This window comes from Myodes glareolus, chromosome 4 (genome assembly GCF_982192425.1).
Source record: "Myodes glareolus chromosome 4, mMyoGla1.1, whole genome shotgun sequence".
NCBI lineage: Eukaryota > Metazoa > Chordata > Mammalia > Rodentia > Cricetidae > Myodes > Myodes glareolus.
Window position 1 is genome coordinate 100,882,465 of NC_142029.1, and position 23,427 is coordinate 100,905,891.

A 23,427-nucleotide genomic window follows, 5' to 3' on the forward strand; every position below is an offset into this window, starting at 1 on the left:
ATGACTGCTACAGACAATAGCATTGTTTGATCCACAGTAACACAAAGAGAAGGTGTTTTTGAAGCCTTCAAACCTAATAGATCTCTTCAGGAAAATGGTAGGAATACCTCTAAACCAACTTTATTTTCTCTGTACTGTGATCTGTATAAGAATACATTATCTATTACCACTCTAGTCATTTCATAAGTCATTTCAAGTCCGTGCCTTGCTCCATAAATACTTAAGAGCTCCTATAGGAAACCTGCCTGGTGACAGTTGTTATGACTGCGATGTTCCAATTGTTCTGTACCCTTAATCTTCGAAGTTGACATTAAAAATTGACATTTTATAACAAAGTTATTCATTTATCTCAAAACCAGAACAAATAGAAAATAACACCATGAAAGGAATTTGAGCATGTTCTGCCCACTGCTGCAGGACACAGAACTCGGCAAAATACAGACATGCAGGAAATCAGCACTATATAGGAAAATTAACAAACTCAGCACACCTTCAATAGCTAGAATAAAGGTAGACTCTTAATAAAACCATATTATTTCTTCCTTAAGGCTACAAAAGAAAAATGATTTAATAACCTTGGTCCATAAGAATAAATATTTACTTACATCCTCAATGGACTAAAAGAGATTTTAGACGTCACAATTAAAATTGTATGTTTCCAAAAATATGTTATCAATGCAATAAACTCAATAAACTTAAAGAAAACTAAACTTAACTTCATTTAAACTAAACTTCATTTAAATTAAACTTCTTAAAAAACCAACACAAATATACTTCCTAAAGTGCAAAATGCTTATTAAATACTTCAAGAACACAAAAGTAATTTGTTTAAAAACACAAGAATCCTTTGCTGAAGGGCCATCAACACAAAAGACACCCACTGCCGGCAATGGGTGTTGGACTAAACTGCCAGATGAAAGAAACCTGGTGGTAAGCTTTGTGCTTGGCCTCTGCCCATTTCAGATGACCTATTATTTGTATAAGCTCATGGTTGGACTCTGGTACATGCATATGTACGCATCACAAAGAAGTCTGCGTGCACAGCCTCGAATCCTTCTGGAATCCAAGGAGTGCAATTCCTCCAGAGACATCTTCAAGTACTCTCCCACTTCAGGGCAGGGTGTCACTTGTGGAATGTTAAAGCCATTCTCACCCCCTAGGGAGAAAGAGAGCTCTCATTAGGGCAGCAAACTTCTAAGTCCTCTTGGCAGCCTGTCCCACCAGAACAATTTTACTATCCTAAAATTTAGTAAAGACTGACTCCCAGAATCAAAAACAAAACAAAACAAAACAAAACAAACACCAAAAAAAACTTTGTTTGACTTTCAGTTTCTAGAATTACAGTCTCCTTTGGCTTCTGAGAGGGTTCAGCAGAGAAAAGTGAAAAACAAAAACAAAACCCAACCTGGTAAAAGGACACGCACTTAGGAAAAGCTGCAGTCCTGATTTGCAGGCTGCTACTCTAGGCCCCTCAGACTTTTCTGTTCCTCCCAGACACTAGCAGCCTGATTCTTTTCCACAAAAAGCCAGTTTTGAGTGCTACTGTTTCCCTACGTTTTAAGAACATACTTGCATACCTCTAGCACGGCTGATTTAGATACTGATTATCAGAATGCGCTCTATGGTCGGGTTTGATCTCCCAGGTGCTTTCCCAAATGTCATGCTGCTAATGCTAACTGAGTGAAGCACACACACAGGGGTGGGCTGTACCCTCAGGTATCTGAGAGCATACGGAGAAATGGAGACCTGTTGGTCTACAGCTTGGGCCTCTGGTCAAGAAGCTGTCACTCGGAGTCACACCTGAAGACCTGGGGAACTAGGGCTTGGGAGAAGAGATGTGGAGTAAACGGGGTATGTACAGGTACTGGGACAAGTACCTTACTACCAAGATCCCTGTCACTCAAGTGTGTACTAAGTCATGACTAAGCTCCCTAAAAACATCTCAATGAGTGAAGATTTCTTCCTGAAATAAAATGCATGAGATCAGAAAGACTGAGTTAAATACAAACCATGCAACCTTCACCACCTTTAACGTTAGCTTAGACAATAGGAAAACAGGCATGATTTCCATGACCAAAGTATTCCCACAGAGTTTGGCATTTATGTCCTCAATAAATGGCTACTCTACTGTACATAAAAATGAAAGGAAGCAGATGGTAAAATCAGCCCTAAATAAACTTTAGGATTTTTTTTTCTTTTGAGGTGGGACAAATTGAAACAGGTTCTCACTATGTAATACAAACTGACCTCTGATTCACAATTCTCTACTTCCCAAGTCTGGGATTATGGCTAGGATTCTTTAACAAATCCATGTAAGGACCAAGATGCCACAACATTATTGCTCCTTAGTTTGAGTATAGAATAAGTAATACCCTTTGAAGATTAAAGTCTGTCACACTGCGGTATCCTTTAGAGAATTTGCTCACAAAATACCCTATTACTACGAACACGTGCTCTCACTAGGAAGCATCTCACTCCAAAAGAAAAGTTTTAATACCATCTCGATCAGCCATGCTGTCAAAAAAGAGCCATGCAGAATCATCCTTCCCATACTTCACAAATGCAACATAGTGGTTCGTTTCTATGCAAAGAACAGCAAACAATTCCATCTTCTGAGAGGGGATGCAGCTGTGTCTCCAGTCCCGGTCAGGCAAGTCTTTGGGAAGTGTTACTGGGTGATACGTATGATTCTTTCTCTTGGGATGGAGGTGAACCTAAAATGGATCATGAAGAAAATACCACAACTGAGCTAAATGCCATGTTTCAAGGGCAGACTCTAATCGCTTTCACTGACCACCACAATCAAGTTCTATACACACACAGGCACACACACATACACACACACACACACACTGGCAGAAGAGACATGAACATTTCCTGTGAATGTTTAAAATGCCCTTTGACTCTGAAAGGCTCTCAAACTCTGCCTTCTGGACCATCAGTATCTGACTGGTGCAGGGCGTGTGGATCACCTGAGTGCAGCAGGTCTGACAGAACTGCTTGATCTTCCCAGGTGTGATGTCGGGGTCATCATAGCATTCTCTGCACTCGAACATGGCAAGTCCTCCGCAGATGCGGCACTCCCTCGGAGCTACGCAAAGAGGGAAGGGAGAAGCTTTTAAAAAGACATTCTGTCATTAAAAATAAAAGCTATACTTTGAAAACAAGGATGCTTGAGGGCTGGGGAGAAGAAAGGCCTAGTCCTCTCTAACCCTCTTAAAATTTCATTTGAATTTTTTTGTATCTGTAGTATTTTAAGGACTACACACACACACACACATACACACACACACACACACACACACACATACATACACATACACACACACACACACACACACACACACATATATATATATATATATATAACCATTTTGTTAACCTATTCTAGAATTGTTCTTCTGGTCATGAAATGTTCAAAGATATAAAGTAAGTATTAAAGACTAATAGCATATATGATCTTAAGTCAGTAAGTAACAATCACTGCTATTGTGAACTTTCTCTAACAATTTTACGTATGAATATTTATATAAGTATGTGCACCCAGGTGCATGTGTACCTCAAGCTTCTCTCGTCTAGCCTCTCGATGCTTTCCCTTCCACCATAACTACCACACACCGTTTTCCCACAGGTCTATTGTTTAGACTTGTCTCTAATTTCTTGTCAGATAGTAAGTAAATTTCCATTTAAATGATTTATTTTTACCTCCTTTTTTTAGAATAAATTCTAGCAGTCAAATTATTGAGTTAGTATGTCTAAGCTCTTCAAATACTGAATTACCTGTCAGAAGTATTATACCCATAACTAATGAAAAGTCCAGGTCAACTATCTCTAAAACAAAACAAAAAAAACAAAGAAAGGACTATATTCTTACTGTCTTCAAGCAAATCCGTTATATTTAATTCTAGGGAAGGAAAAATTTTTTCAAACAGTTTGAAGTCTCTTCCAAACCGAGGCATCTGAATAATCAAGCATGATGGTTCCTTAAAAGAAAAAAAAAAAAGACACATAGTTTTAGAAACCAAAGTCCTGAGGAACTGGGCACTTTGCTCATTATAGTGCTTACTTAGCATGTCCCAAGCCTTGAGTCCTAACCCCTGTACTAATGGAGGAAACGTGTAAAAGAAAAAGTTTCCCTATGGAACTGAAATAGTCATAGCTGTGAAACCCAGTAGTGGTGTCAGCAGTGCTGTTGGCCCGTGAAGCAGAGCCCACTTGTGAATGTACAGTGTGGACGCAGAGCAGCAATAAGCTACAGGTTTTCCGGACATCCCCGGAGACGAACATGACAAAACAGACCACAGCATGCACTGCAGAGATCACACGTTCTGACAGTCAGAGACGTTTCTATTGCATTCATCAGCAAACCCATACACAAGAATTTATTGGCATTTTATCTCTTAACAGAGGGAGAAAAAAATAACATTACCTTTGACATGTTTAGATACTATGCATGGGTAAAATGACAGCTGAACACATAAACATGTATGCACACATATCTTTGTCATTCAGCTACTTGAAACTTAAAAATTAGCTTTTGTTCCCTTTGCAAATCCAAAACATTCCAACTTAAGCTAAGCGGCTGTCTTTAAAAAGAACAAAGTTAGAATACCATTTAAAAAGAAAATGTGTCTTCTTAACTGTTTCTTCAAACTATTCTTGCTTAAAGCACAGTGATAGCTAGGTGTGGTTCAGTGGGGCAGCACTTGGGATAGTGTGTACAAAAGGCCTCTAGCACTGATAAGAAACAAAATAAAGTAGCAATACAAGTCCAGTAACAATCACTAACCTCTGCAAATTTCAGGTTGCTGTTGATGAAAGACCACTGTAGCAGCTGCTCAGTTGTAGGAACTCCAATTTCTTTGGTTTTTTCTACAAAAATCTGATAGACATCGCAATCCTGAACTTCCTGACCTGCTGATCTGGAAACACACAGAAGGAAATGCACATAAGCCAGCTATCAAACGCCGTCTGATGGACCTGAGGCCACAACATCAAATGCTCATGTCGAGCTTTGGATCGTCCACACACCAGGTGAAAGACAATGATTTGGATGAGATAATTAAATGTGCTTATGCAGAAGACCTCATAAATTATTTCTTCTGCCTTATTTATAAATTATTCAAAAGTTCTCTTGCCATCACAAGAAAAATGTAGAATAATATTCCAATCAAGAAACACTATATGAACAATAATCAGTCCTTCTCCCTCCAAATTTAGAACGTAGCAACTGCTTTTTCTAAAAAAAAAAAATTATTTTATGTCCATTGGTGTTTTTCCACGGATGTGTTTTCCACTGAAGTTATAGACAGTTGTGAGCACTGATTTTACTGACTAGAACAGATGCTACAATGTCTCAGCGACAGACTCTTAGACCTTCTAAATCAAATGTCTTTACTTCCTAAAATAAAAGCCCTGGGAGGGAGGGAGAGGGAGGAACGAAGGGAGGGAGGGAGGGAGGGAGGGGGAGGGAGGAAGAGGGCAGGAGGGAGGGATATTTTCCTAGCAAGTCAAAGCAGGGCAAGGTGTGACTCTCAAGAACCCTAACAAATATCCTCTAGGCTTTTAGCTACCAGCAGCTCTTTAGATGGTCACCCACCAACTTGACAAACACCAGGTAAATGGTCACGATGAAACATGAGGGTCCAACATCTCCCTTCCCTTACCAGCTTACTAGTAACCATTAAAACTAACTCTACTGAGAAAACTGTTTTTCATCTTTCAGCTTACCGCTTATCTTTTTTAGCCAGCTGTCTGGGTTTAGAATCAGATTATTTAAATGTATGTCTAGATTTAAAGAGTTTAACAAAAAAACTATCAGCAGTTTTTATCACAAAACTTCTGTAATTCAGGGAGCAGCCCATTGTGATCTTCAGCTGCCCCAAGCAAATTATGTCCTGAATTTACAAAACATAAAATCTGGTAACTAGTTAGAGCACCCTTGAGGACTCAAAGCTAACAAAAACAGATTATAATCTAAGAAACTAGCAGTTATTCTAGAATAACATTTCAATTGGTTGTTGATGACTACAAAAAATCATAGAAAAATTCATAGTTAAAAACAGCATAGAAGAAAAAACAAAAATAATGGAGGTAAAAAAATCACACCCAGAAATATCAAGGATGGCCAGGAGAGGCATGGCAGCTAGTGAATGGAGGAAGAGATGCATAGTGCCCTAACACTGTAGCAGAAAACTGGGAGGAACAACAGCCACTCAGAACTCACTTCCAGGGCCAGGCATGGTGGTGCACACCTTTAATCCTAGCAATCAGGAGACAGAGGCAGGTGGATCTCTGTAAGTTCGAGGCAAGCCTGATCTACAAAGCAAGTTCCAGCACGGTCAGGGCTATATAGAGAAACCTGTCTCAAAAAATCAAACCAAACCTAAAACAAAAAACAAAACAACAAAAATCACTCCTAAAATCATATGCACAGGGAAGTTTTTTAACCATAAAGAACAAAGTATGTCAGTCACAAAAAATGGATACAACTGGAAAGAAACATACTAAACAAATTAAACCAGTCCCATAAAGAGAAACAATGTATGTTTTCTTTCATTTATGATTCCTAGATTTTCTACAGATAGATAAAAAGCATTAATTTGTATATGACACGAAAGTAGACATGATGTTGTCTAAGGAACAAAGGAACTATGAGGAGGGAGACAGGGAAAGGGACAGAAGCGATGGAGGTACAGGGGAAAAATGCTCAGTATACAATATGGAGTTTATGAAAATTTTAGAAAATGATAAAAATAATTTTAAAAAACCACCACAGCTAGTGTTTTAGAAGTCTGGAAACCTACAGAATCAAAACCAAGTTGTGAAACTGTACCAAGCCATGCTAGTTGGGTTGTATTTTCCACTAGGGACAATCCAAGGGCACAAGAATACAAATTTGGTAACTTTAAAAAAGTGGATATTGACATTTTACAAACATTAATATAAAAACATTCATGGATTGGTATGGTTTGGACCTGTCTTTGTGGTGCAGACCATAATAGGTGGGTCCTGAGGTCCTACACTCATCACAAAATCCTGTAGCTCTACGATGAACATGTGAGGCTTGTGACGTCACTGCCCAGTTACAAGGAGCCTGGGTCGCCCTGCCTTGATATTCTTGTTACTCTTGCTTTGGTCTGACCTTTCTTTCTTGCTCTGCCCCCAACTCCTTCCTTTTAGGATGAGAAGCCAACCCTGTGCCACTGTAAGCTGGAAGTATAAAACTTGCTTATTGGTTTTTCAGGAACTCATGGTTAAAAAGACTATTTTTGAACAGTGTTGAAACATTAAAAATTATGGAAGCTTCTGAAGTTACAATGAATGTATTCTGCATTAAAGATGACCAAGAACATATCGGGACAAAGAGTAGAAAGTAATAGCTTTAAAATCGTATGCTTAAGTCGGGTGTGGTGAAGCATACATTTCATTTCAGCACTCAGGAGACAGAGGCAGGCAGATCTCTGTGAGTTTGAGGTCAGTCTGGTCTACAAAGTGAATTCCAAGACAGCCAGGAGCCAAGACTGTTACACAAAGAAAGCCAGTCTCAAAAAACTTGGGGCCTAAGAGACAGAGAGTTCAGCCACTAAAAAAACTAAGGCCCACACTGCAATGGCAGTGAAAAAGAAGGTCTACTTCTGAAGGTACTTCTAGACAGCTTGAGACCTACCTTATTTTTAACAATGGTTCAACCCTTAAAATATCATGAAACAGGACACTTAGAAATTCTTCAGGGTCTAGGAGAAAACAAAACAAAACAAAACAAAAAACCTAAGTGAATCACAGAGAAAATTTAAAAACCATTCTATTCTTTAGGAGAGACATATTTCTACAATGAAATTAATTTCATTCGTGTAATATTATTTTAAATAAAAGTTTACTTAGTTCGGGTTCTTCTGGCAAGAAAAAACTTATAGTAAACATTACCTTTTCATTTGTTGTCACGTTGTCATATATTAACAGAATATACTCATTCACACACAGTGAAATCATTTTTATGTCATTTGGGGGTTCAGTAGAATAATACCTGATATATGCCCTATTTTTTCTTCTATTTAAGTACTAGCCATGTGTATAAATGCCACAGCTGATTATAGTGTACTGTTAACAAACTTAAATTCAGGAGTTGAATCTGAGCAAATTCTTCAGTTGTGAGTAGACAGAAGTGCTGGCCAGCTGTTCCAGAGCCCCTTTCAACAGGGAGCACAGTGAGAAACTGAGCGCTGGGGACACTCCCTATCACAGGAAGAGAAGCAGCTCCAAACAGCACTGCTGGGGACAAGGACAGCTCTTTACTTGGTCATCTTCTGGAGAGCCAGTTGGCTGGCCTATTAAAGACTTCTTTCACATCACATCACTTTAGAAGAATCACAAAATCAGGAGAAATATGCATGTCACATAGAAAAGAAACTTTTTTCATATTTTTGCAGTGCTGGGAATCAAACTTAAGGCCTCTTACATACTCTACCAATGAGTATACTCCAAGCCCTCTCAAATAATTCTAACTTAAATTTAATCCTCTAAACTAAAATAGGTATATTTCAGGAAATAATTATCTTTCAAGTTATTTTCAGTGCATATATTATAAATTAAAAGGGTCACCTTTCTCTTCAGATGTAAATCCTGATCCAGCGTCAACTCTTTCAAGTATTTTCCTCAGTTTCATAGTTTTTGTAGCACACACATATCCATATCTGTTGATAAAAGTGAATTAACTGACACTGGCACAGTGAGTTATATGACACATCTTAATAACCAAATACTTTTCATACAATTCTAACATGTTAAAAAAACAATAGACAAGGCATTTATTTTTAAGAAACAACTGTAGGCTTCTTACAGAAGTTTGAAAAGTGAAAGTCTGAGAATTGGAGTTGTTCCCAGATACTATTAAACACCTTAAAAATAACTACCATGTACTAATACAATTCTGAACTTTTTATGAAGCCTGGGTGAAGCGATTTTTAAATGGCATTTGCTTATTATATTAAAACACTTAGTTTATAAAATAGGATATACAATAAAACAGTAAACAGAACACCAACTAAAGACAAAACACATGTCTTCTACTTACATTCTCAGAGGATTGACTATTTCTGTCCTTAGTATCTCTTGGGTCTCATTATAATACTCTACATCATTCTTTTCTTTGGGTCGAAGTAACACAGTATCCAGGACAGAACTAAAAGCAAATAAGCTGCAAAAGAAAAGAATATTTTCCTCATGTTATAAAAACAATCATATTTGAGAAAGATTCTTAAAGGAGTAGGAAGAGGCAAAGGGATAAAGTGTAGGGAACCACTGGTATAAGAACTCATGAACAGACAGCACAGGCCCTGTGCTCAGCACCCAGAGACCCTGCAGATCCAGACCAGAAACACCAAGACTGCACCATACACGTGAAGGTTGAAAACGCGCCAGAGAACATTAGGAAAGAAGCTTGTTTACATAAGCCAAGAGGGGCCTGGAAATCGGTCACACACACACACAGACAACATAGGGAGAAAGGCAGAGACTGGTCAAGACCAGATCAGACTAGTCAGGACACATTCATCTCATTATCATAAGATAGGCATTTCCTTAAAATAACTTGTGAGTGATTAGCAATAAAAATTTGCTGGCATCAAAGAAAATAAATTTAGTTAAAATTAATTTTTATCAGTAAATCTAAGGAATATTATAGTAATGCTTGCTTGTTTGTTTAATCAAAAGTATTCCACCAACGAAAAGCCCCACCTTTATTCTGCTGTCTACTTTTAAAATTCTAACATCCATACTAACTTCCTAACTCTTGTGGCACAGCCTACAGAGTGGCAGATCCACTTAATTTAACTGGCAATGCACAACCCTTACTGCTACAGATTTAATCTTTATAGCCTAATGATCCTTGCTGTTCAACTTGATGCACTTTAGGGAAAACTACACAAAGGAGGGCAACAGTGATCCCATGGAAAGTAATTTTTAATATTAAGAATTTTTATGATCATCTCAATATTCCAGAACACACGCAGCACGCAATGCCAATAGCTTGCTGGAGGTTACTTGGCATACGTGCAATCATCTACATTGGAGGCAGATGTCCTCAGAGTATCTGTTCACTCATTATTCATTGCAGTATTTTTAGATTAGTGCTTTGGATCTAGGAATAGGATATGAAATTCTTTAGTCACTAAGGACCAAATCTCATGATCTTTCCTAACTCTGTCAGTTTCTCTACTTAAAGGCATCTGGCACCTTCTTTCACACACACACATACATACCTGTCTCCCTTCTACCCCACACAGCACTACATACACTTACTGCAGAAAATAGGAACTTACGAGAATAAAGTTGAGTCTAAGTAACAAGAATTGTAATAGCCCTGGATGCCTTTCTTCTTTCCAGTCATTATTTTTAATCCTTTTTTTCCCATATTTGGTGGAGTATTTTCTTCCACTACTTTACTTAAGTAGCCTGCAAATGCTGAAAAGATAAAAAATAAAAATAATTCTTTTAAATCACGACAGTATATATTCATATGCATGTACATATATATTATTTAAAGTATATTTTGACATCCTCTGCATTTTTTACTTCAGTTAACTGATATTTATCTGGACTTATAAAAATGCGATATTCACTTTCAACATCATTCCTGTCATAGAGTTTAGAAAATTAAGTCAATTAAGCATCTGTCAAAGAATATTTTGTTACTAGTCCACAATATTTCATTTTCAAGGATAAAAAGAAACAAGTTTCCAAAATACTCTTCAACATTAAGAAAAATGTTTTTCATAAAGATGGTTTCCCTATTTCCCTCCTGCTTGACTCTCACTATGGTTAAGGGAAAGGCCAGCATCAGCAAGCTAGTGACAATGAGAAGAATTGTCCTCCATCTGTCAAGCCAACTGCATCCCCAGACCGTATCAGATTTCTTCATGAGGACATCCTGAATGAGGGACTTAAATAGACGCGGAGGAGAAGTTTTGCTAAAGGGACCACATTTTCATTTCTACCACCCATACTGCCAAAAATTTAATGTCTATAATCAGTGAAAGAGAAGAAAAAACACTGCCTTTCACTCTTTAGATCCTAAACACTTTTCCTAACTCTTCTTTCAACATATCTCCTCTTAGAACAACTCTCTTATGCACCAAGTAAGAATCTTTACCAACTTTGAAAGTAAACGAATCATTTAACACTGTCACCTCAGGTACTGAACAGTAGCCAGAAACAGTCATTCCAGATGGGTAAATAAATGAAAAGTATCCAATTACCTAAAGAATTACATCTTTCAATTTGATTAGAGACAGGCTGCAAAGACGCAAACCTAGAGTCAGGCCTGCAGCTCTTCAGCTTCACGAACAGGGCCTTCTTCCGGGCGCAGGTGAAGTAGCGCCTGCCCTTGAACGTGCCATCTGTGCAGCCTGAACATTTCTCTTCCTGAAAAAGAAAGGTTTTGGTATGTGTTACACCGGGAAGAGCTATGGAGTTTTCACCTTTTCTGAATTTCTTTTTCAAATCTTTTCTGAACAGAACAGCACCAAGGAAAAGGGACTGACTAACTGGTGCTTTGGCCCTCAGCTGGTGGTTTAAGAAACTAATTCTTTAGCCCTCTGGGAAGTATTTGATGCATTTCTTTTCAAAATACATGCTTAGAACTTCCCTGGTTTACTGAGTTTCCCTGAGCCATTTCAAAAGTATTAAAATCAAGGGGCAGGAGTAAATAAATTAACTAGTTCCTCACCAGAAAGTAGACAAGTGAAAAAAAATTAAAAACTATATTTAGGTAATAGCTAAATTTATTCAAGTTCTCCCTCCTGGTTGTGAAATATCACACAATATGCTTTTTTAAGACCCAAAAATAAAACCTTCCCCTCTCCCAAAGACTCCAAACAGGATGATTAATTTTAAAGTCAGTCACATCCCTGAACTGACTACAATGGGAGGAGGAAAGCTGGTCACTGGACTGTTTTTTTTGCTGCATTCTGTTTGTATGTGGAGACCACATGTTCTAACCTAAAAATCAATCTATTCCTTGATCACAAACAAACATGAGGAATGAGTGGGCGAGAGCCTGAGGAATGGCAAAGGGTAAAGGTAAGCAATACTATAATATTTCCTCTACTACTGGCTTCTTTTTTTTGAGAAAAAATAACTTCCCAAGAAATTATCTAATAGAGGAAAACCTAGTTTTAAAACCTCATGAAGAAAAGTTGTAGATTTCAAGCCAAAATAAATTACCAGTTCCAGTCCAGCTAGCACGTCACTGAACCCAGGCGGCTGGCCAATCCAACGGATAACCCCATAGATTGGGGAATTCTTTTTCACTTCAGCCAGTGAGCCCACCTCTAGGCCGTATGCATTACCAGAAGAGATGGGCAAGGGAGGGCTCTCCTGGACAGATGTACTGTTCAGCTCGCCCATCACAGACTGCACTGACAACGAGAGAGGGCTGTGAGCAATGCTGCCATTAGTATTGGGCATCTTGGTCAGGCTGGACGGTAGAGAGTAAAATGTGTTCTCGCTGGATAAGGAATTCATGGACGGTAGAGAGTAAAATCTGTTCTCGCTAGATGAGGAATTCATGGAAGGAGGTTTTGGTGGAGGTGATGAATGTTCAAAGTCTGGAGACAGCTCTGGAAGTGACTTTGCAGGGTCTTCTGCAACTATGAAAAATTGTCCTTAATTAGAAAAGGCTGTTCAAGAACATTAAAGATAACGGCATCTCTAAAAACAATACAAAATTCTAGTCTAACTGATCACATGATCCCTTTGCAAGTCTGCTTGAAAGCACTGTAAAATTTCTATCTTAACACTCTGGGGGCTGGAGAGATGGCTCAGAGGTTAAGAGCATTGCCTGCTCTTCCAAAGGTCCTGAGTTCAATTTCCAGCAACCACATGGTGGCTAACAACCATCTGTAATGGGGTCTGGTGCCCTCTTCTGGCCTGCAGGCTTGCACACAGACAGAATACTGAATACATAATAAATAAATCTTTAAATAAAAAAAACACATTTAAAGCACTCTGACTACAACTTCAAACAGGCAAGGAGCTATATCTGTTTTATTCTTTGTCATTGTAGCCTGAGAATGTCTCAATAACTATTTGCTGAACAGATGAAGGAAATAAATACATGAAAGGAGAATGATATCTAAGAAACAAGGAAAGGTAGGATGCTTTAAAGAAAGAAAGATAGGCAAGTCTTTAAATGAGTCACTTCATTTCTAGAAACAATTGATCCTAAGTAAATGTATTAAGACATAAGGACAGACTGCTGGGCATAGTGGTGTACACTTTTAATCTCAACACTAGGGAACCAGAGGCAGGTGAGTCTCTGTGAGTTCGAGGCCAGTCTGGTCAACAGAACAAGTTCTAGGACAGCCAGGACTATTATACAGAGAAACCCTGTCTCAGGTAAAAAAAAAAAAAAAAAAAAAAAAAAAAAAAAAAAAAAAAAAACCAAAGCAAAACAAAACCCAGACTACTAACATTTCAAATGTATCCTCGACCCTAATAACAGTGTAGTTCAAACTATGTTTAATATTTTAGTTCAGCAATATTGTCATATTAGCAATGATCTATTCACTGTTTCCAAAATTAACAAATATTGATGAAAAAGTCATTTCCCCTTACATATTAAACAGAGGGTATCATTAGAAAGAGAACTAAAATTATAGATTACCTTCATCAATGTACCATTGATTTTTGGATTTGGATTGTTGTTGTGAGTCAACAGATGATCCATTTAAGGTGTAAAAGAATTCAGATCTGCTTCTACTTCCAGGGTCTGAGGTAGATCCTATGGAACAAGAAAAGTTCCTTTTTAAAAAAGCCAATATGTTACAAAAAGAAATTTTATAAATAAATTAACATGTGTATGGTATAACAACTGTTCACACAACTAATATACACATACATAGTATTGTATTGTCTTCGGCTTTAAAAGTTTGGTAATTAGTCAACACAGAAGAGAGTAGGAGTTATAAAATTAATATAAAAATTAGCCATTGATATTAAAGCTCTAAGAAACCATTCTGGTAGTCAGTGGTGACACAAGCCTTTAATCCCAGCACTTAGTAGAGGCAGGCATATCTGAGTTTGAGGCCATCCTGGTCTATTGAGCAAGTTCAGGACTACAGACTATCTAAAGAAACCTGGACTCAAAAAAAAAAATCATTCCACGTAGTCTATTTTTCAATGTCACCTCTACTTTAATTTGATGAAATTACTGGCTCACAAATTTAACCTCTATCAAATTTAACCATATAACAGTGGTTTTCCACCTTCCTAATTCTGCCACCCTTTAACACAATACCTCATGCTGTAGAAAACCCCATCCAGAAAATTATTTTCATTGTTACTTCATAACTTCAATTTTGCCACTGTTATGAATTGTAATATAAATATCTTTGTTTTCCAATGGTCTTAAACGACCCCAATAAAAGGGTCATTCAAACCCCAAAGAGGTCACGACCCACAGGATGAAACCCCATTGCAGTCAACAAAAGAACATCCAGCAGTGTTATAGAGCCTAGACATACACAAAGTTCTTTCACCAAGGTTTGTGAAGTGCATTCTACGATGGTCACATGATGTGGGATTCCCCTCTGCATGCTGTGAATACCATGAGTTAATAAAGAAATTGGCTTGGCCTGATAAGAGTAGAAGAGAACTAGGTGGGGAAAACTAAACTGAATGCTGGGAGAAAGAAGGACAGAGTCAGAGAGAAGCCATGTAGCCCCACTGGAGACACTGGAGCTTTACCGGGTAAGCCACAGCCTCGTGGCAATACATAGATTAATGGAGATGGGTTAATTTAAGTTGAGTTAGCCAGAAATAAACTTAAGCTATTGGCCAAACAGTATTGCAAATAATATGGTTTCTGTGTGATTATTTTGGGGCTGAGCAGCTGGGAACAAACAAGAGGTCTCATACAATAGTCACAAAAAAAAAAAACTGTCGAATGATGCACTTCTCAGAACTCATCCCATTAATAAGTGACTCATGATTATAATTTCCCTTCATAAACTTCAAATGTGACAATACAAATTGATGAACAAATTAAGTTAAAAAACATTCAGGTTTAGGGTGGGTATGTGGCTCAGTAGTAGAGTTCTATATTAGTTTGTGTAAGATGCTAGATTTGATGCAAGCATCAAAAAAAAAAATAAATAAAAAATAAAAAAGTAATTTCAGTGTCTGGAACAATACCTGAGTAATAAAGTACTTGCCTAGATTATAAGGTTTTGCTGACTTTGATCCCCAACATTACAAAAGAAATAATTTAACTTTTTTTAGACTTACAATATAAACATCTTAGAATTTTATTAACACAATTCCTTGTTCTTTGCAGTTTACCCTGTGCCCTCGGTAGGGATGTGGTGGAATATTTGGCCTGTGCCTGTCAATGGTCTGACAATGCAACCCACAACCCACATGACCAGTGGTACTTTCCTCCTTTCAGGAGAAGGCCATGATCAGCTCAAGCACCAAGACTATGAAGCCCAATGACAAGAAGACATATGACTTCGAGTCTAGCATCTCTCAAGCACTGCTCGAGCTGGAGATGAACTCAGATCTCAAGGCACAGCTTGGAAACTCAGTATCATCCACCAAAGCCAAGGAAACTGAAGCTGGTGATGGTCAGAAAGCAATCCTTATTTTAGCACCAGTTTCTCAGCAGAAATCTTTCCAGAAAATCTAAGTCTGGCTGGGTCATGAATTAGAGAAAAAGTTTAGTGGCAAGCATGCAGTCTTCACTGCTCGAGGAAGATTCTGCCCAAACCAACTCAGAAAAACTGTACAAAAAAATAAGCAAAAAAGCACCCAAAAGCGGCACCCTGGCATCTGTACATGACGCCATCCTTGGGGACTTGTTCTTCCCAAGTGAAACTGTGGATACTCCGTGTGAATGGATGGCAGTCAGCTCCAAAAGGTTCATTTAGACAGAGCTCAGCAGAACAAGCAGAACACAGGTCGAAACTTTTTCTGGTATGTATTAGAAGCCCACGGGCAAGGATGTTAATCTGGAATTCCCAGAGTTTCAGTAATAAAGAAAATAAATGAATTAAGTGTCATTCATAGTCAAAAATAGTAATAAAAGTTCTAATTTTTCCATGTCTGAAAAAACAAAACACCATAATTTCTCACAAATTATATTTATTGCAGAACAAATTATACTAGAGACTAATTATGTGGGTCTTGATAACTAGATGTAATACAAGTTGAAGTCCAAAACGCTAAGTAAAACTTATTTCTCTTCCAGAAACTTCCCCATGACACCAGTAGAGAACATGTAATTCTCATTCTGTTAGCTTCCACATACCTCATAGGTTTATAGCTGTAGTCCTTAACCTGTAGGTAGCGACCCCTTTGGGGGTCACATGTCAGACATCCTGCATATCAGATATTTACATTACGATCATAACAGTAGCAAAATACAGTTATGAAGTAGCAACAATGTTTGGGGAATCACCACAACATGAGGAACTGTATTAAAGGGTCACAACATTAGGAAAGTTGAGAACCATTGGTTTATAGGGTGACTGATAAATAAGGAGAAATTATACCTGCATCACAAACAGTTACAGACACTTCCCTGCCTCTGTATTAACTACAAGGACACTTCATGGTGATCAGTAGGAATTCGACAGCACATGGTGAAGCCAATTGTTTTTTAATGTAAAGCAAAAAGCTCTGTACCCCAGAACTTAACTCATACTTTATGTGGGACACCTGTAGCCAGCTACTCAGAAAGCTGATCACCAGAGTCCAGAAGTTTAAAGTCAGCACAGGAAACTTAGCAAGGCGCTCAACCACAAACAAGAGTAGTGATCTTTATATCTGAGAGTAGTGATCTTATGGTATCTTTTCTGTGTGTGTGACATGTGGGTTTGTCTGCAGGTGTGTGTGTGTGTGTGTGTGTGTGTGTGTGTGTGTGTTAGTCCTCAAGAGCCATCTTGTTGATTTTTGCTTTGTTTTGAAGAGGTTCTCCATTAGCCTGAAATTTGCCAATTAAGATAGGCATGCTGGCCAGCTAGTAATAGCTAGCAAATCTCAGTACTTTCCATGTCTCCATGTCCCTAGTATCAGATCCAAAGAAAACTCTATTTCCTCCAACCCCAAAGGACTATAGGAGGATTGCTGGTGGTTAGACAAAAAGCATTCCTTAGGAACCTGTGAAGTCAATTCCTCTCTACCAAAAGGAATCATTTCCCTAACCACTGGCAGAAGAGACATGATTATCTGTAGCATCTATTAGCATTAGCAAAGTACATTCTCCCTCCCCCTCCCTCCCTCCCTCTCTCTAGGGTTTTTCCCTTGTAACTTGCTCTGTCAACCAGACTGGCCTCGAACACAGAGATGCACCTACCTTTGCCTCCTTAGTGCTGGGACTGAAGGCGTGTAACACCGCAGGCTGTTCTGTCTCTCTGTTATCCAAATAAAAATCTCCCTCCACAACTCCTAGGCTGGCCATTTCGGTGGTTTCTCTACTACATCCTCACTTAAAATCATGTACATAAAATTTTAGTTTACATAAAGTGTAGGAACAAATTATATGTATGTATGAATGTATATATAGCTTATATAGCTTATTTAACATCTTGGAGAATCAGATTATCATGTATACTATCAAGAATGTCCTCCATACCTGTAACCTTTGGTTTATTATGACTAGACGAGACTTTGTCACCAACACCTCTTGATATAAAGGCAAGTTTGGGAGGCCTCCTTTCTGGTGTCATGCTCTCTGAAACAGTAAACATACTTTTTAAATATATATGGAAGAAAAATAGTTTAGCATAAAAAAGAAATCTTTTCTAACAAAAAAAGCACAATCATTATAGTCTTACAGATTCTCTTTAAAGACTCCACAACTGAAAAGTAATTACTCAGGTGAAAAAAACATCAACACTGTACTTAAAAATGTAATTTCTGTAAGAAAATATAATCATCAGTTATCAAAATGCTTTAATTTTTGAAAAGTTATTCGGATGCAGTCAATTTTATATGAAGTTTTAAAAAGCTTTAAAGAAAACCTTATTCATAATTTTTGATACATTTTCCAGATCAGCATGCCCAGCACAACCCTACACATTACAGTGTTTTACACTCAAGCATTTATGGACCGTGCCAAGATAAACATGGACAATTTATTTGCTGTAAGAACTGGAGCCTTTACATGCCCACGTGCCTGGATAACCTCTAAACAATGTGATGCACTAAACTGACTTCATAAAACTTTCTCAGCCACCCAAGTAAGTATGCTGGATCAGTGTATTTCACACAACACAGCTTGATAAAAACCTGGGTAGGAGACAAATCAGAGTTAGGAATGCACTCAATACTAAGTATGTATCCACCTTTAAACACATCATGCACCAAGAATAACACAGATAAGTATACAAACAAATGCAAACAGGAAAAGCAGAGAATTACACACCAATCAATGATGCAGAAAGCCAGAGATACAGAACTAAATTTTTTGAAGAAAGCATTCCAAGTTTCACTTCAAAGCACAGGTAACAAAAAATTCTGGCAAACTTCTTTTAAATTCAAAGATTTTCCTAAAGAGGAAAGGGTCCCACTAAATGACTTCCTTTTCAAATTTCTGTGAATGTGCACATACAGTGTAGTCTGAGTTGTTGTTGATAGTTGCATTATACTCTTAACTTTCACAATGACAGACACAGCTCAATGTATTACTTTTAATGCACTACTCAAAGAAACGCATACTTTAGGAGTGTCACAAATTGGCATACTTCATCACAACTTTACAAACCTGGATGTGCTGTCACAGCAGCATTAAGGCTTTGGAACATTAGGAACAGCAGTGCACAGAGGGACACTTTTACAGTAGGGTGAAGCAAAGGTTTCCAGATACCAACAGTGAGAAATATTTCACTGGGGAGAATTCTTCCCAGATCTCACCAACTGTTCAGCTGCTCCAAAAACAATCTTTCCTACGTGCTAGAAATGTTAATTCTGTCCCACAAATGGATGTAATTGGGCAAGAAAAAATAAACAAACTAAGGAACTAAAGGAGACACTGTCACGTTTTTTCCCCTCAAGAAAAGAATGTTAATGATACAAAATATAGATGAAGGCTTATTCAAATATACCAAATTAATTTTCATTGAAATAATTTTACTTTTTCAAAGTCTATTGCAAGCTTTATTTTGTTGGCAAATACATGTAATTTGTGTGTATAAAAGCAGTATCATTCCTAATTATCTACTATTCAAGGTTTATGAATATCAATAACTATGAAAGAGAAAAAGCATTCTCTTCCTTTCTTACCACTGCTCTAACCCAGCAATAATATCAAGGACAAGCAGGAATCTTGAAGATCTTGACAAGGGACTCCCAAGTCATAAAACTCAAGTTTTGTTTTGTTTTGTTTTTTGCTATTTTAATTCTATACCACTGTTGAAATAGAAGATAATTAAAATATTTTTAAGGTGGGTACTGCTAAAAAATATCCTTGTAAGGTTACAGCCCAATTCCAAAAGAGTTTCACTTTTCTTCTTTCTATTTATTATGTGCTACTGCAGAATCTAAGACAATTTACAGTTCAAACAAATTTAGAGTTGGAATATAAACATATATTAGTCATATGCATACATATATAAAGAAAGAAAGCTGTAAATTTGGGGGAGGGAACACATCAATGTTTAATTTACAGAAGATTGAAAACACGACACCAACTTTGCATCTCTGAGCTCCACAGCTCAGGAATCTTCTTCCTTCTTTTTATTTTTTAATATTTTATTTATTTATTATGTATACAGTATTCTGTCTGTGTGTCTGCCTGCAGGCCAGAAAAGGGCATCAGATCTCATTTCAGATGGTTGTGAGCCACCATATGGTTGTTGGGAATTGAACTCAGGACCTTTGGACGAGTAGGCAGTGCTCTGAACCTTGAACCATCTCTCCAGCCCCTCTTCTTCCTTCTTGAATGGTTTTACTAACAATGATTTTCCCAATCCCACAACATACTTCATTCAACTATAATATGTAAAACACAAAACAATGCAATTAAGATAGCTAAAAGTTGATAATTATATTCAAACAAAAATGTCGCAGGTTTTAAGCTTTCAAAAGCACCACTGGACAGTTCCCTGAAAAAAAATCCTTAAAAAAATGCTCAAACATACTTGTTTGCTAATTAAAGTGGAATTTGTGGGATATTGTGAAATCAGTGAGATATGACTATAGAGAAGCAGTATTACCCTGAATTGGCTCCTGTGAAAAAATTCATAATTAAAAAAAGGTATTACAAAGGCTTCTTCCCAGTCATTCAGCAAGTTAGCATTATAAAATCAGCATAACTCTCCAACTTTTAGAACAGGCCCTCTTAATTCAGCTCCAAATAATTTCTTGTGTGTGCTGCTCAAATGTCTCCTGCAGAGGTCTGTGGGAGCACACGAATGTGACAGGGCAGCACCCCATCTTCTTTACCCCTTGTTTGACCGTTCTCCAGCCTCATCACCATCTTACTGACCACAGATTCTGTCCATTTACTATCTACATAATTCTGTTCATTTACCATCTATCTCAACTTATTAAATGAAAGTTCTACATAGGTATTACTTTATTTTAAAATTTTTTTAGTTAATTTATCACTCTGTGTGTGTGTGTGTGTGTGTGCACCCATGGGCCATAGCATGCATGTAGAGATCTGATGACAATCTGCAGGAGTCATTCTCTGCTACTACCATGTGAGTTCCTGGAATCAGTCTTGAGGGTAAGTGCCCTTACCCACTGAGCCATCTTGCTAGCCCTAATCATCCCTTTTGTTCAGTGCTGAGACTTTAACTTACAGCTTCACTCAAGTATTCTAACCATGGAGCTACAGTCTCAACCCCAAGAATGCCTATGTGCTTTGCCTCCTAAATATCCACATCTAAAGAAGTCTATGTGAGGGCTTTCTACTATCTGAATGAATGGTGCTTTTACACTGCTGTATTTTAAACAATAAGCACTCATCGTGACATTAAAAAAACATTTTAATTCACAAACATCCCAAACTGTGCTGTCTATAAAACATAGATGAAAAAGTAAACACAACTAAATAAAATAAGGACACATATGTTTTCCCTGAATATAAATCATTTGTTTCCAAAAAGTAAGAAAAAGAATTAGGAGTGGGAGACCCAAGAGGAGTTGGGGGGTATTATAATCAAAATATATTATATGCATGCATAAAAATTCTCAATAACAAATATATCTTAAGAGAAATCAAAAGTAAAGTATGTCAGACTTTTTCAGAGCAGAACTGAAGTAAAGCTGTCATATGAACCTCATGCCTCTTGCTACAAAATTAAAAGCTGCGTGGGAAGCATGTTCAAACTGTAGAACAATTAATTTATGACTTGATACCAACAGGTAGACAGGAAGGGCAGAATGCAAGTTAGGAGCCTTCAGTTTCCGTTTCTATGAAATAAGAAATTCAGGGACTAAAATAAGCTCTCTGAACAGAAACAGAGGGGAGGTAACCAGGGCCGAGGGGGTGGGGAGAACAAGAGGAGAGAAGGGAGGGAAAACTCAGATCAGAATGTAAAATAAATGAAAAAATAATTAAAAACAACAAAAAGGAACTTCAGCCATCATTTAATAAGAATCCTGAATCCTCTGTGGAGTTTAGATGAGATAACCAATTTTTTTAAAAGCTTCTAGCTTCATCTCTTACTCCAAGAGACAACATTTTTTGTATTTTTGAACCCTCCAATTGCAAGACAGGATTTCTTTCTTTATTAGAATGTCTTGGAGAAGACAATGTAAGAGATAATGTATAAACTTCACTATACTTACAGACTTTTTAGAAATAACCTTTATTGCCTTGGTTCGGGAGAAAAGAAAGAATAGTCTATTAATGACAATTCTACAATATAAAGCCAACTTCAAAAGATCCATCTTTAGTATAAATTTGCATTCTCATAACAAAATACATGAGAAACTATCTTCTGAGTACATAGAGGAGACATACCTGGAATGATATCATTGATGTGCAGAAGAATTGTTCTTTCAACATTTGCAAAACTGCAAAGTTGTACTTCATCAAACCTTCCATCCCAGTTGCCAATAGGGTTATCCTTGAAATGCCAAAAAGTAAACCTTTATACCTTTGTCAATAAAATATAAATATGAACACTAACATTTCATACAAAAGTATTACCTAAAATATCTTTCAGAGAGAAATGTTAACTATTTTTCCCAAAAGAAAGGCTGTATTAGAAATTAATATATATATATATATATATATATTCACAATAATAAAACTCAAAAAATCCTTACCATGTCCACACCAACAAAATATCCTAGACTCTCTAGTCCTGGCAAAACATCGCAGAATATTACTGTTCCAGATTCCACACTTGCTCCAACCTCCACAGAGACTCTTGACTTTATTTCTAAAGGGGGAGGTTCAGTCTGCATTTTATCCCCCGGAGCTGCAGAATCACTTTCCAATTCATTGTCATCATCTTCTATGGGCTCCAGCTTGTCCGATGCCACAAACACGTCACAGTCTTCATCACACTGAAAAAGCTGTTTCCCTTGATATACCCCATCAGTGAAACCTTGGCCACGATCTTCTGCCTAGTTTTCAACATTTTTTTAAAAAGAGATATAAAAAGATTATCCATTAAAGGGACTTCAGGAAATTACTTTGAAAAAACTCTAAATTACACCCATAATATGAAATATGACAAGCAGCTGCTGTTGGGTTTAGGGTGTCTAAAGAATAAAGAAGGTGTTTCTGATGATGAAACTAACTCAGTATTTCAGATCATAATTCTTTTGAGAAAGAGTGAGGATTAAATTTACAACATAGTTCTACCATGACTTTTGTTATGAACAGACATTCAGCTTTAACCAAACCGCAGCATCAGCTCCATCCATTTACTGAGAACAAACTGTAACCATCTACAGCCATCCACCAGACAACTACTATAAGTCATGTGTGCTCTAAGCACTTCACAGATGAGGAACAAACAGATTAGGAGAACTTGATGTAGGTTAATTAAGCACCCTGGCAACCCTGCTAGTACATACCATAACTGGCAGTCGAAGCCTAATTATTTCACTGCTTGAAAAGCCAAATCAAGAAGCAAGCAAAGTACGACCTCTCTCTACTCGTGAGAGTGTCCAAATGTGAACCAACAGTCAGTTCGGAATATAGAATTCTTAGATATGTTGCCAAGGCAAATAAGTTCCAAGGCAGGTTATACATTCCAGGGATAAGCATGAGCAAACTGAAATTGTTGAAACACACTTCAAAATCTTACCTCTAAACTGTTATACTTAGTAGCATACACTAAGAACTGGGAATCCTGTAGGTACTATCACAAGATAGTTCACAATTTTTTAAGTGTTTATAATTACAATTGGTAGTGTTAATTTTTAATATAAGTAACTTAAAAACTTCTAAGATATGAAGTCCAG

General features: G+C 37.4%; 1 protein-coding gene and 1 pseudogene across 1 annotated transcript; one reads left to right on the plus strand and one right to left on the minus strand.

Annotated features, from left to right (window-relative positions):
- Positions 1–205: 205 nt before the first annotated feature.
- Positions 206–23,135, minus strand: LOC148122409 (ubiquitin carboxyl-terminal hydrolase CYLD-like). The gene is made up of 16 exons (XM_087905762.1): positions 23,038–23,135; positions 22,279–22,581; positions 21,971–22,076; positions 17,633–17,731; positions 13,664–13,780; positions 12,223–12,647; positions 11,256–11,421; positions 10,320–10,461; positions 9,074–9,196; positions 8,602–8,693; positions 7,670–7,736; positions 4,790–4,922; positions 3,875–3,983; positions 2,973–3,091; positions 2,498–2,714; positions 206–1,156 (listed from the first exon to the last, which is right to left on the minus strand). The coding sequence occupies exons 1-16, from the start codon at positions 23,038–23,040 to the stop codon at positions 972–974; spliced, it is 2,406 nt and encodes an 801-aa protein (XP_087761888.1). The 5' UTR covers positions 23,041–23,135; the 3' UTR covers positions 206–971.
- On the plus strand, positions 15,341–16,006 carry LOC148122410 (small ribosomal subunit protein eS7 pseudogene; annotated as a pseudogene).
- Positions 23,136–23,427: the final 292 nt, after the last annotated feature.

Coding starts and splice junctions, on each gene's coding strand:
- LOC148122409 (XM_087905762.1), bottom strand. Junction 10,462..11,255: donor TGAAAGATGTAATTCTTTAG/GTAATTGGATAC, acceptor TTATCTTTTCAG/CATTTGCAGGCTACTTAAGT. Junction 2,715..2,972: donor GTCAGACCTGCTGCACTCAG/GTGATCCACACG, acceptor GATCCATTTTAG/GTTCACCTCCATCCCAAGAG.